Source organism: Gossypium raimondii, chromosome 7 (genome assembly GCF_025698545.1).
Source record: "Gossypium raimondii isolate GPD5lz chromosome 7, ASM2569854v1, whole genome shotgun sequence".
Lineage (NCBI taxonomy): Eukaryota > Viridiplantae > Streptophyta > Magnoliopsida > Malvales > Malvaceae > Gossypium > Gossypium raimondii.
Window position 1 is genome coordinate 42,569,438 of NC_068571.1, and position 15,454 is coordinate 42,584,891.

Below are 15,454 nucleotides of genomic sequence, written 5' to 3' on the forward strand. Positions count from 1 at the left end.
TTTTCATAATTTTTGCCCCAAGTGAGTTAATCCTTGCCTTTTTCTTGTAATTTTTGTGTTTCTAAGACTTTTATAACTAGGTCCTATTACTAAATTCATTAGTTTTTGATTTTATGAATGAATTTGAAAGTTGCTATGAATATGTGCTGGAATTTTATGATGAAATAGGATGAAATTGAAGCTTTAATATTTTTATGAGATGATTTTATTAGGTAATTTCAATAGAAATTGATTTGTAGGAGCTAATTGTGAAAAAGTTTGGAATTAAAGTCTAGTACTAAAATTATGATTTCCAAAGCTTATAAAGTATTTTAATGTGATGGGATAAAGTGTTAATTGAGAAAAATAAGCTCAATTGAGATGTTAATTGAGCAGGGATGAAATTATCATTTATTGAAAGTTTAGGGAAAATGGTAATTAACATCATACACTAAAACAGTTTTGGACAGCAGCAGTAGTCTAACTTTGAAAATCACCAAAAATTGTAGAGATCAAATTAGAGTATGAATAAAATATGAAATTAAAGCTTATTGAGTCTAGTTTCTCATAGAAGAAACGGTTTAATCAATAGAATTTTAAATCATGAGATATAATAGATTTTGCAAGACAAGGTTAGAATAAATTCGGGTTCCCTGTTCTGACTTTAGAAAATAATTAAAATTATAAAAAATTATTATGAGTTATAATTTATATGGTTAGAATACCTAATGAGTCTATTTTCAGAATAAACAAACAGAAACATCATCCAAATTCTGTAAAATGAGATAATTAATTTTTAGTGAAGAGGGGTCGGAACTGTCAAACAATGAAATAGGGGAAACTTTAAAGAATAAACTGTACTTTTTGACTAAACCAAAAATTTTGAAAATTTTATGGTAAGAAGATATGTGAGTCTAGTTTCAGGGAAAATTAACGGATCTTAATTTGTAGTTCCTTAGGTCAAGATATAAATAATTTAGTGACTGTGACTCAGTGAGACAGCTTTGAATGCACTATAAATAATAATGGAATTATAGAGAAGGTTACATATGAACATGAAATGTATTATATTAATGATTAAATTTATTTATTTAGATCCAGAAAATTCAAATACGAAGCTAGATCGAGGAAACGAAAAAGTTTGGGATTAGTAGATTTTTGTTTACGAACAAGTGTCGAGGTAAGTTCGTGTAACTTGAATTATATTCTTAAATGCCTGAAATGTTTGTTATTGATGTGAATATAATTTGAATGTTCATTATATGAAAATTGATGGAACATTGATATATTTGATAAAAAGGGGAAGAAATCCCGGTTGAATGGAAGGAAAATTCGATGGATCTCTGAAAAGGAATTGACGGTAAAAAGGATCTAGCCCGGACGGGTGATCCTATCCTGATATAGTCTCATCACCATGGTTACTCGCATTCGGTCGAGAATCAACCGGCTCCGTCTCTTGCACGGGAGCAGGTGCTACACTCTCGACATCATCCGCTACAGTTCGATCGGGATCCATTACTATATGAAAACACATTTGTAGATGTCAGAATTCATCACACTATCTCAATATAAAATATGGCATGTATAGCTAGACTCATACGCATTACGTTAGTCCTAGAATCGACTAAACCGTAGCTCTGATACCAATCAAATGTAACACCCCGACTCGAGTCCATCGCCGGATTTGAGTTACGAGGCATTACCGATCAAAAACCCAACTCAATTTTTTTTTATTCAACCACGAAATTTCATTCCATATATATATATATATATATATATATATATATATATATATATAATCACATAACCAATTAAAATCAATATGCATCATTAATCAAATTTCATATACTAACCATGTATCAAAATTCAACCATATCATTATCATTTACCTAATCAAAATTTAATATCAATCCAATTCTTAAAACATTTCCAAACATATATGATTATATATCATAAATCAAGCATATATCCAAATATTTATTTGTACACATATTTCATTTCAATTTACTAACTATACTACATATTATAACATAGGTAATCTACCCTGTTTGGGCAGCCCATATACATCAATTTGGACAGCATTTATATACCAAACTAGGCAGCATTTTTACACTAAAAATTAGACAGCATATATACAATAATTTGGCAGCATATGTATACCAAATTGAGCAGCATTTTTTTACATCTAAAATTGGACAGCATATACACAACAATTTGAGCATCATATATATAACAAATTGAGCAGCATTTTTACATCAAAAATTGGACAGCTTATAGACAACAATTTGGGCAGCATATATATACCAAGTTGAGCAGCATTTTTACATCAAAAATTGGACAGCATATACACACCAATTTGGGCAGTATTTAAGCATAAAAATTACATGAACATATACCACATTTTAGACCATTAAAAAATATGCATTAATACCGAATTCAAACCAAAAGAGATAAGCCATTTTCGCATGGCTTTTAAATACATATACACATTGGTTCCAAAATCAATATTTTAACTAAGCTATACATGTCATATATTTGAGAACGACTTAGCAAAATACCAAAAGGAAATATCGATAGTGTGACGAGCTTAGCTGACGATCCCCGAACACGTAGCGGTCACCAAAATCTAAACATCAAAACAATTATCCAACACATCGTAAGCTAATTTAGCTTAGTAAGTTATAGGCAAATAAACTTTACTATTTAAACCGATATCTCAAATAATATTCAACCAATTCATACTACTAAATCATCTTACCTTTAGCTTACCATATCATAAGATAATTATTCACTTATTACTATGATTTAACTAAAATCAATATAATTACACAACCATAAACATTTCTTCAAATTTAAACACAAGACCAAAATACAATATGCATTTCCTCATCATGTAATATAAAGAATCATATATATATATATATGATTCCAAATATAATCACCACATAGGTTTAATACCTGCAAAACTTAACCTTAAATATAACCATAATGGTTATTACTCAAGAATTCCAAGTATTTACTCATTTTACTAATCATGATTTCTCAATAAGACAAATACTCAATGCAAATTGTTATTCGAAAATATTTAATAAGTTTGCACACTTAGTGCTCAATAATCAAACTCGCACACTTAGTGCTTTACCATTATACTCACACACTTAGTGCTTTACAAATTAAACTCGCACACTTAGTGCTTCACAATTAAATTCGCACACTTAGTGTCGAAAGTCAATAACTCAATTCATCTTATTTCAATAATTTTATCACTACATGTATATATATACCATTCAATTCAGCATAATTACATAGATACTAAGCTGATTTTAAAACGATACAATTATATATATGCTTAATAACTTACCTCGGATGTCGTCGACTAATTGATCGACTACTCAACTACTTTCGATTTCCCCCGATCTAAATCCGATTTCTTGGTTTCTTGATCTAAACATATTCAAATAAATCTCATTTAGACATATTTTCATTTAATTTAATCTAAGAACACATAAATGGGAAAATTACATTTTTGCCCCTGACATTTCACATTTTTCACAATTTAGTCCCTATTTCACAAAATACAAAATAAATAAATTTTCATTGTACAATAGCTTGGCCGAATATGTACTAAGCTCATATAAGTCTATGCATGTCATTTATTTCGCATTTTAGTCCCTCAAAAATTTATTTTCTCAATTTAGCTCTAATTACTCCATTTCATCAAAAATTCAAAAACAAAACATGTCATTCTAATGCATATATTTCATATTTCACCTATAAACATCACAAAACTCATGAATTCATCAATGGCATATTTCACAATCATCACCAATTCACAAAATTGAAACATGGGCTTTAAAGAACACAAATCAACAATCTTAAAAACGTAAAAATTATCAAAAATTGAAACCTAAGCATACCTTAATTGAGCAACACCAAAGGCCGAATGTTCAAGGTCTTAAAACCTTATTCTTTTTCTTGTTTTCGGTTATCCCAAAGATGAACATGCATGGCTTTGTTTATTTTATGTTTTATATTATTTACATTATATTATACTATTATTATTTTACTTTTATATTTAATATATATAAAGCCTATATATATATTAGCCATCATGCCGTCCACTACCATTACTATTGGCTAAATTTCAACATAAAACCTCCAAATTATAAAGACAACAACAATTAGGCACTTTCACATTTAACCATCAAATTTTCATTTTATGCGATTAAGTCATTTTCTTAAATTAAGCACACAAACAATAAAATTAATTCATGAAACTTTCACACATATAAATTCACACATCTTAAACACACAAAATAATATTAAAATATTTTTCAGACTCAGATTTGTGGTCCCGAAACCACTATTCCGATTAGGGTCAAAACTGGGTTGTTACAGAAATCATGGAATTGATGAGCTCATCAATCAATATATATATATATATATATATATTATTGATACATGGAAATTATTGGGCTAACTTGAATGTTGAGTTTGTGCATGATAGGGGAATAATGTATTGAATGGATGTATGAATGTTTATTGTATTGTATTGAAAATATTAGATAAGTATAATTCTTGTTACATGAGCTTACTAAGCACAAAGTGCTTACCCTGTTTCTTTTTCTCCTGTTTTGTAGTGTTAAGAGCTCAGAGGTCGGATTTGGTCGGAGACGCATCACACTATCAACCTCAAGATCTCGGTATATAAAGAAACTTTATTTTGGAAATCAATGGCATGTATAAGCTAGTAAAGTAGATGTTAATGTGAAATGAATGTATAGTTAGCCATTGGTATGGCTAACAAATTTTGGTTTTGGTATGTGATGAGATTATCTTATGAATACGATAAATCTATCTTGAAATATATTGAAATGGATTGGTTGTGTCGGATTGGTCTCGGTATAAAATTTGCAGGGAAGATTAGATATTTATAAATTGGTTACATTGAATTTAAAAAAAATATGTATTCGGTAAAATCTGGTAATGCCTCATACTCTATTTCGGCGACGAATACGGGTAGGGGGTATTACAATGTTAAACAGTAAATGACATTTTAAAAACAGTAAATTTTAGCTTTGTTGACATTTGACCTTATTTGATTCTTTTTAATACTACATGGACTAAATTAATCTATTAACAGCGGAGGGATTAATTTAATCTAGTTCCTATAATAGAGGAACTTGTCAGGCAGCGGTAAAGTTAGAACTTTTTTTGGAGGGGCTGGAATTAAGTTATATATTTTTATAATAATTAAAAGGTAATTTCACCAATATTTTAGTTTATATCTTTATAATTTTTGGGACTAGATCAAATTATTATCATTTTTTCGAGGCCAAACTATAATTTTATCATATTATTTATAATTTTATAAATTTTAAAGTGACATAAAAGGGAATTTTTCATTCTTTTGAGGGGAGGGAAGCCCCTACTGCTAAGTACATTCAGGGTAAATCATGTGCCGAGTGAGTTAAGTATTCAATTTAGTGTTTATAATGTTTGATTTTAATTATAATAGTTGATAAAAGGAGAAATACCAAAACTATACATGAATTATGGTTTAATATGTAACTGAATATATGAATTTTGATTTTGTATAATTTTATACATGAAATTTTGATTTGATCTAATTCTTGTAAATTATTAATACAATTATTGATATAACATCATTTTATGTTTATATATTGCGTACATAAATGATTATATTTATCCAACATAAAAATAAATTAATGTATTTATTTATTTAAATATGAATGATTAAATCAAAATTGATATAATTATAAATAGCAACTTAAAAATACATTTTAAAAGGATGAATATTTAATAAACTTACAGTATACTTTTTTATTCCATAAGTAGTCTTAGAAAATTAATATGCAGTCTCTTTTTTTCAATATTTATTTTTAATATTTTACTACACCATTATAAAACACTTGTCAACCCTCCGCCTTGCTTATGAAAACTAAAAACTCTACAAGCAGATATACGAATAATTTCTCTTTTAAAAATAATCAATTATCATTAATCAAATATTCATATACAGTTTCAAAATCAATGGGTACCATTTTTAGTATCTTTTCAGAATGAAAACTTCGTTAAATAAAAATATTTTAATATATATTTTAATATTCACTCTAAAAAGACACAAGTGTAATTATATATTCGAATTGCTATAATAAGAATTAATCATCATAAAACATAAATCATGCTAACATGTGGTAAGATTTAAGATAGAATACTTTTGAATAGAGCCCACACATAGTTTATGGTTTAAGAGGTCTTTCGTTTACATGGACCTAATTAAATTAATTTCTTTATTATTAAGTGGATTAATTTAATCTTTGCACTATTAAAAGAATCAAATAAGGTTAAATTGAAATATAGTGAACGTTTAAAAATATCATTTACTATTTTGTTAAATAAAATTCATCATTTAAATTGGAATATAGTTAATATTTTTAAAGTTTTCATGATTTTGTAAATGAAACCTTTTGTATTGAATTGAACTGTAATTGAAAAAATTCACTTTCAAACATTTTATATAGTAAATGTTAACTTTGTTACAATTTTGACTTAATTGGTTCTTTTTAACAATATAAAAAGTAAATTGATCAATTTAATAATAATTGACTAATTTGATATAATCCCTATAATATAAGGATCTCTTAAATATTGTAACTTACACTCAAAATCCTACCAACACAATAAAATATTCATTAATTAATATCTGCATTATTATATATTTTATCTTTTATATAATGTAATAAAGTATGCATAATTTAGTTAAAATTGAGTTAAGTGATGAAAATGAATTAATTTGGTTATGTTAGGAGCTGTTAAAAGATTTTGAAATTTCCAACATTAGTTAATTTGGTTTGAAAGTAGCTAATTAACCAAATAATAAATAATATAAATAAGTCCAACAGAATGGATCCAAGAAGCAAATGTTAAATATGGTTAAATCAAAACCCATCAGAATTAACCCAAGTTAAGTTCTATTAATATTGTTTAAAAACATTAATTTGATTCATGATTAAACATTTTAATAACATATATATAAATATTATAGAGTGAAACTACACTTAAGCCCCTTCGGTTTTTGTTTTTGGCCCAAACACTTATTTTACTTTTAAGCATTTAATGATGAATCTTAACCCTAAAGGCCCAACTCACTCTTTTCACTAATGATATTTATTTTATTAGGATCCATAAAGTTGGAATCTAAATTTATAAAATTGCTTTAAAAATTAAATTCAACTTTTAGACGCATGTGTTATTATTCAGAGCCGAATTTGAATCACTTAAATTATGTGCTATATGCTAAGTATATGATTAATTGAAATATTCTCGAATTTGTTATCCGTAAAAGTAAAATTATTTTTTTTTAATTTTTTAACCTTTCACAAAAAAAATTCGATGAGTTCGGACGTATATGGCTGAGCTTATCATTGTTATTTTCCAAGGAGCTTCGAGTGGCAGCCACCTCCGAAGAGATGAGAAGAACAAATGCAGCTATAAGAGCAAGGAAAGCCTTAGAACTCATAACTTCAATAAATTACTGGAAGAGGATGATGATGATGAACTACAGCACTCCTTTATCTTTCTCTATATATAGGAGCGCCAAGTAGTTGGCTGTTAGAAACTTCAATCATATTAACTATTTCGTGGCCCGAGTTGAATGATGATAAATTCAATGTACTTAAGAATTTTGTCTCTGATTTTGATTTACTTCGATTTTGAATTTAATCTAATTCTCTAGTCTTTCAATTTCAAAATTAATCAAATTAGTCCTTTTTAAAATATTAGAGTAATTTAGTTTCTTTCAATTTTGAAAATGAACAATTAATCAAGATATTAATGTCTTTCAAGAATTGTACATAAATTTGATTGGTATAGTAACAAATTTAACCTTTGATGGTTACATATTTTGTCATTTTGGCCTTAATTCTAAAAAAATCAACATCAATATTTACACATTCACATAAATGTTGCGAAATAAATTTATTAAATCAGGACCAAATTGGCTAAGTATGTAAATTTTGAGGACTAAATTTATTATTATACTAGCCAAATCATTTACAATATTTGATGGAAAATATTAACGTCGTGATTGATTATCCTTAGTTACTCACTTTCAAAATTGACAAAGATTCAATTACTTTAATTTTTTTAAAGAGATCAATTTACTCAATTTTAAAATTGTGAGGGATGCCAAAACGAAACATTAAGTATGATGTCAGATCACAGTCGTGGACTTAAATAGCAGTGGGCAAGCGGTAACTTGTGTGTTAGAGATAAAATATCTATTAGTATTCACAATTTAAATCACCTACAGCCAAAATGGCCATTGATTTTGTAACAGGCAAGGGCGTTTTTGCATGGATTTGAGAGGATGAAGATGTACAGAGGTATTGATAATGGTGGTTAAAGCATTAAATGTTGTTTCAGTGAGACTTATATTCAGTCAGTGAGTCGGTGGTTTTCTTTCAGAGCTTATCTCTCGATCCATGGTGCCTTAGGCCAGTGATCTGATCTCTCCCTCAAGCTACCGCCAACTGGCAAACTTATTAACAATTAAAGGGTTTTTTCTATCACCGTCCTAATTAATTTTCAATGTTCCTTGAATTAGATTAAATCAGTTAGATTGAAAATTGATTAAGATATCAATTCGATGAAAGGTTTTGATTTAATTAATTTGGGAATCAGTACATTTTGATTGAATTAGATAAAAAAAACTGATTGAATTAAACTTTTAATTTTATTATTATTAATTTTTTAATAATTTTTTAATCGAACTTGTTGAACCGATGACCTGATCGATTCGATTATCGTTTTGATTTAAAAAATTACTTTTAATTCTCTCGTTGCAGGTGCTCTCCAAAAATGTTAACAATTTAGCTATAAAATATGCTTAATTCTTATAAAAAAAATTAAACCTCCAACCATATAGTTAAAGAACGAAATAAGTAATAACCACACCACGTCCTGTTTAAGTTTCTAGAAAAAACCTTCAAAGAGAAAAAAAAAATCAATTGAATTATAAAATGGAAATGGAGCATACTTTAATATATTTAAAAAATAATACTAATTTTGTATACTTTGGTAATATTTTTCATAATTAATATTTTATAAATATATTCATATAATTGGTTTTGGGGATATTTGCTATCGACAATGGTGCTTCTCCAGTTTACTTTTTTTGGCTTCTGTTCTTTCAAGATAAAATTATGGTTAGATTGAAAAAGGATTATCGGTTGAGAGAGATCAAATGGCACATTTCTCCGGAGGATGAGTTTACTTTTACTTTTCTTTTTGACTCTGTTTTTCAAGTCATTTATTTTTGCTTTATATTTCTCTGTTATCTAAGCTTACTCTCAGATTTTGTAACAGCTCTCTCTCTTGTATTTTGTCATTACTTTAATAAATGAACCAATCGATTTTTAGTAAAAAATAATTGGATTAGTCTAAAAATTTAAATTGATTCAGTATATTTATTATATAAGATATAAGATATAAAATATAATTTATTCTTTACATAAAATAAATAATTAAACATTTTTATACAAAGATCTCTCTTATCTTTCTCTATTTCAAAATTAAATAAATTTGTCCCTCAAAATAATTAGAGCAATTTAATCCATATCAATTTAGAAAATAAATAACTAAGAACAATTAGCCACAACATTAATGTTTTCCATCAAGTGTACATGATTTTAATTGGTATAATAACAAATTTAACCTTCAAAATTTACTTATTAATTTGATCTTAACAAATTTATCCCCAAAATTTATGTAAATATGTAATTGTTGAGATTGAATTTGTTAAATTTTTAAATTAAGACCAAAATAACAAAATATATAAATATCGAAGGTTAAATTTGTTATTATTCCAATCGAAATTATGTATAATTGAAAGAAAACATTAATTGTCATTAGTTGCTCACTTTTGAAATTAACAGAAATTAAATTACTCCAATTTTTAGAGAATTAATTTAGAAACTGAAAAATCCTTTTACCAAGTTTTTTGTGTACTCAAATTTTAATATTTATAATCAAAAGGAAGAAATATGGAAAAGTTTATGTATATAAAGTTCACTTTTATATTTACCAAGTGAATCTCCTGTATATATTTGATCTGGCATGGCGACAGACTACGAAAATTTTTAGTTTTAGATTCTAAGTCTCTAACTATAATTAGTTTAAATTAAAACCAGGATAAAATGTTAGGCAACAATTGCATTTGCACGCAGTTGGTTGCCTTTTATACTCTGTTTACCTTTATATAATTAATCAATTATGATCATGATTAGAAATAGATCTACGATAAAGTTGAGAAATTATCTCTTTAATTTAATCCCCATTCCTGTTAAAATAATTAAATTAATCTCTTTAATGTATGAAAACTGAATTTTTGTACAACCAGGTAACACAATTAAGCCTTACGTACAAAATTAGCAAAATTAACAATTCAATAGCTTATATGCAAAGAACATGCAAAACCAACAGTTAAACAATTTATATGAAATTTCTTTTAGCAAAAATCAGCAATTCTTGTAAATGTGTTTACTGAAAATTAAACTAACCTCTCAGTATTCGATGACTAAATTTTAACAAATTTAAATAAAAGGATTAACTTCTCAATTATCCTAAAGCAAAGGGGTGAGATTTATAATTAGACCATTTGACAATGCAATTAAACTGTCAATGGTATTGTTACCTGTTCAATTAAAATCAATGGCCTTCGAAGAAGGGAGCTTCTTGAACGAACTATGGCTACCAAATAAATCGAATGAAATCGGCAATGAAATTGCAAAGATTTAGTTTAATGATTCAGATGAACGCAGTTTGATATTTTCTAACGCCGATAACGATAAGAAATAAGCTATTCTACAACATGTTATATAAACAAAGACATCTCAGGAGACGGAATGAAGGAGAGAATGCTTTCACCAAACAGTTCGAACACCGTTACCAATGTACGTCCAGAATTCAAGTCATCCTTCCAAATTTGATTAAGGATGGCTGATTTCTTCAATACTTTACCGTCTTTTCCAACTCTATTGGGCATCTTTTCAGATGATGATGGCTGGCCTGCTTCGTATTTACCTGGTGAAGCAAGTGTTGTCACCGTTTCAACTTGCATGGGAGATGGTGAGGAGTTGGCTGAAACCGTGGTGGGGCCATCAGTTGCTATTTTCTTCAAGGCTGGTTCGTGTTCCATAGGCTCTGTGCTCGCCTTGCGCTTATCTTGAACATTTAACAGGAAGCAAGAATGTTATTTAGAGCTGAAACTCCAAAAATGGGATAAAACACTGGGCATCAGGCGTTTCTAAATTGCATGCTTAAAAGTGTTAGCTTAGGGTTACTAAATATGAATAACTTATCCATGACACCAACAAGAGAAATGCTTCGTATTTAATTCTTTTAGGTTTATTATAAAACATCACCAAAATTTTAGAAATTCAAATCTTTGCCCCATGCTGAATTTTTTTCATCATATTTGCTCCCTTTGACCCTAAAATCTTGGGTATGTCCCTGCTTAGGGCACCTCTTTTCCCCTAATCCTATTTAATTTTTACCATGCATCATTTGTGCAATCCTTAATTAGAAACTTGAATTCACACAACTTTGGAGGGTTAAACATCTATAAATAGGAGCATATTAGCAAAAAGGTGATCTTACTTGGCGCTGCAGTAACAACTTTTTCTTTCGACTTCCAGATAGCATGGGCTGGAGTTGATGGTAAAGGTGGAAAAATCTTGAGGCGCTCAAATATGCTTTGACCCGCCGCACGCTGGCAAGAGCATGCTTGTGTCAAAATTTCAGTGTTCAATATGAAGACCTAAACAAGAACAATACTCACCAGCAAGACACCATAAATCCGCCAAGCTTCATATCTCTTCATCTCATTCTTTTGCTTCTCTAGTAACAACTCTGGTTCAAGGAGTCGAAGGTATGGCTCAAGATTTGGTAGAATAAGGAGACGGACCTACTTGTGGAGTAAGATGAATAAAATTACTAGAATAGCAAAAAATGTTCACCACTCAGAAAGAAATGCTTGAAAGCAAATCTTGACAAATCTACTAAAGGAGTTGAAAGACGAGAATAGAAGCTTTGCATAAAAAGTAGCATACATGTTTGCAGAGAGATGTATCCCTTATGTTTTCTCACTTTGCAAAAAGTAAATTAACGTGCACCAAGAGGAAATGAAAGAGGATATACCACATTTGGTCCTAAGGCAGCCAACCCTTGAACTGCACCATAGTGTTGGGTCAATGCCCGTTTTGGGTCCAGAAGTGCATTGAGCAAAGTTTTTGTAAGACGCGTCTGAAGAGTGTTATAAACATGACCAAATCTGCAACAATTTGTAAAACCTAAATTCCTGGTGTAAGATTGACCAAAAAAATAAAATAGGAAGAAAAATAAATGGAGAGTGTCTGTATGGAAGTTGACAGCAGCGATCACCATATCAGTTAGACCATCTGAGGTTTAGTTACATCTAATTTACAGTTCATTGACATATATAAAAGCCCAGAAAAATTATTAAGAGGATCACATTCAGAAGTTATAGCATAAGGAGTTTTTCTTGCACCAAACTAAAAGGTTTTTGGGTGACCCAATCTCAGGGGCAGAGTTGTGTCAATAGATCAGAAATAACGAAATTCATTGATTACCACCCTCCCAAACCTTAGCAGACACAATCAATGAAATCATAGTTAGTCTACATAATATTGCTCCCATATTGCTAGAGAAAAGTTTCGCCACAGTAATAGCTATGGAAAAATGACTGGAGGTCAAGGGGAAAAAAGTCCAACTCAAGACATTCTCTTAAACGCAAAACAGGAAAACATTAAAAGTTTTACCTTTTGCATATAGAAGCAACTAACTTTGCTGTAAAATCTCTAAGTTCCCAGTGATTGTCAGCAATCCTGTTCCCTAATTTTTTAGAAACAAGGCAGGTCACTACAGATGGCATCAATTGGTGCAGCTGGCAAGACAAGAGGAAAAAGAATGCTCCTTCTTAGTTTAGAATTGAAATCCAAGACAGATAGAATTCCATAGAACTAAAAGAAGAGAATGATTTGCTTGGCAAACCAGTAGGTTGAAATTGGTATTTGTTCAGTTGAGTTAGAAAGAGATAATCAATTTTAAATCCTTGATAAACATATTTACTGCCAATACATAAATCCAATAGGATAAAGATTAACTTACATAAGGTTCTATGTGGATGTGAGGATTTTGGAGAAGACTCCAAACAACACGCATTAAAGCAAATAGAAGCGAGTAATCATTTAAACCACGAGAAACCTGATATTGTTTCAGAAAAGAACAAACAAAATTAGCAGCAAATGTATAAATGTTCTTGTTCATCTAAATGGATACTATTGTTTGAAATCCAAAAATTATTACCTCATCAGATATAAAGTAAGTGAAATAAGGAACTAATGGATGAAGTCCTGAATCTGTAGCCAAACTCACTAATGCTTCTTTAAACAGTGTTGAATCAGACTTTCTCAAAGTTAGCTCCGTGATCTTATCAAAATAGAGCTACAGTAGAAAGAATATAAGCCAAATAGACAAACAAAAATATTAAAAATATATAATATATAACACCAATTGTAAACTATATACCTGAAGCTCCCTAGATAGAACATGCTTAACAGGTAATTTAATGTCAACCGGGAGCTCCTCCTTTTGTTCGTAAGTAGTGCCATTAGAAGGAGCAGCAATTGCTACAGATAAAACATATCAAACAAAGTATTAGCTCCAGTATGTGGCTAGTACCCTGTATTCTACTGGTCCTGAGAAAATTTTCAAAGAAGTTTTAGATGAAGATGACTAAATAATGCACATATGGGAAAAATGCACGAATTTTGAATGGTCTATGCTGACAAACCAAGATTCCAAGAGATCCAGATTAAATTTGTGATCAGTAACTACTGCTAACGCCTCTAAATTTAGACAAACCTCCCACAGGTGCATTTTCTGGAATAGCAGGTTGTACTCCTTCAATAGCAAGCCAGTGACAAACAACTCCAGTATCAAGCGGCGCTTTTGGTAAAGGAGCTTCAATAACCTACATGTTGGGGGTGGGGGGACACAAAAAAGGGGAACTTCAGCAAGCACCAAAACCAATTTTAGCTCAAAGTGCAACTAATGTAGCTTCTGATTTCTTACATCTTTCAAATCCACATCCCTATCATCAACGTAAAACAAATCCCTATGCCCAATAGCCCTTTTGAACTGCAAAGGACCTCCAGATGTAAAGCCATATACAGGCTGAGGCAACAAAACAAACCAAGAGTGGGATTAAATGAAAAGTAAATTTTCTGAAGTAAGAGGGAAAAAAGAAGAACCTAAAATACATCAGAAACATGTTTTATTCACCATCATATATGCAAATCATTATATTCTCAATCAATATTGAGATCATGTAACCTAATTGAACAAAACTCTTTCGCTAGCTATTTATGCTTCAAGCTAGGCCCACTAACATGCAGCTATGGAATACAAGCTAAAATCCCCTTATAGCATCTTTCCAACAGAAATATTATAAGAGTGCACCATAGCATCAACAACATTCCAGACTAAAAAGGGTACATCAGGTTTTTAAAGTTAGAATATTCAAATTGGAGAAAACATTATCCCCCGACAAGACACGTCATTTCTTAGTTCCAACACTAACAATAACCAAATGCAAATGCTTGCAATTATCATGAACGCGGTATTAGTATTACACAAAAAACACATGCTCAGACAGCACAAATACAAACAATGAAATTATGATTAGCATATACACAAACTAAAAGGGAAACATGAAGTTGCATTGATGCCAAATAACCTCAACATTTCTTAAGTTAAGTGCACCATCAACATCATCTGTTGTCAATATAGTCCTCCTTGAGTGACGCATACATTTAATCGCCTCCTGAAATTTCACAAAAATAAAAATAAAAAATTCAGTCAAACACTGTTTAATCTCCTCGATTTAATAAAATCATGAAATTCCTTATATTTTAAAAGGAAAACAAAGTACGGCAGCATAAATCACCACCTAGTGAGATTCAAAAACCCTAACCCCTCCAGAATCGTAAATAATTAGACCAACAAAAAAAAAACCCGAAGAATTAAGAAATAGAACCTACTTTAACATGAACTTTTTGTAAAAAGGAAAAATCAAGAACCTGCATGATCTCGCGCATGCGATACTCAACATCGGGAGCAAGAGAAAGAGCAGCATCATCTGACAAATTGTTTATGCCTATGCTTTGAGCTATCACTTCGATCGTCTCCTTCGGCACTATGCTCATTTTCTTCTTCTTCTTCTTCTTCGACGAATTTACAAAATTTTCATTTTACTACCTTTTCTTTTTCACTGTCTTGTTGTTTGTTTGTTGCCTTGGGACCGGGATGAGAGACGAGGAACTTTCACTCTCGTTGAGCTTCGAGAATTTTTGCAGTGATTAAAAAGGGG

The 15,454-nt window shown here is 29.9% G+C and overlaps 1 protein-coding gene and 1 long non-coding RNA gene across 2 annotated transcripts; both read right to left on the bottom strand.

Annotated features, from left to right (window-relative positions):
* Positions 1-1,331: 1,331 nt before the first annotated feature.
* Positions 1,332-3,964, bottom strand: LOC105790069 (uncharacterized). The gene is made up of 4 exons (XR_008197627.1): positions 3,897-3,964; positions 3,341-3,423; positions 2,538-2,605; positions 1,332-1,497 (listed from the first exon to the last, which is right to left on the bottom strand). It is a non-coding gene; the product is annotated as an uncharacterized LOC105790069 (long non-coding RNA).
* Positions 3,965-10,760: 6,796 nt separating this feature from the next.
* Positions 10,761-15,454, bottom strand: LOC105790062 (transcription initiation factor TFIID subunit 6). Its single transcript, XM_012617465.2, has 12 exons — positions 15,165-15,454; positions 14,822-14,908; positions 14,158-14,259; positions 13,948-14,056; positions 13,612-13,712; positions 13,390-13,527; positions 13,192-13,287; positions 12,843-12,967; positions 12,202-12,334; positions 11,843-11,968; positions 11,662-11,773; positions 10,761-11,226 (listed from the first exon to the last, which is right to left on the bottom strand). The coding sequence occupies exons 1-12, from the start codon at positions 15,288-15,290 to the stop codon at positions 10,877-10,879; spliced, it is 1,605 nt and encodes a 534-aa protein (XP_012472919.1). The 5' UTR covers positions 15,291-15,454; the 3' UTR covers positions 10,761-10,876.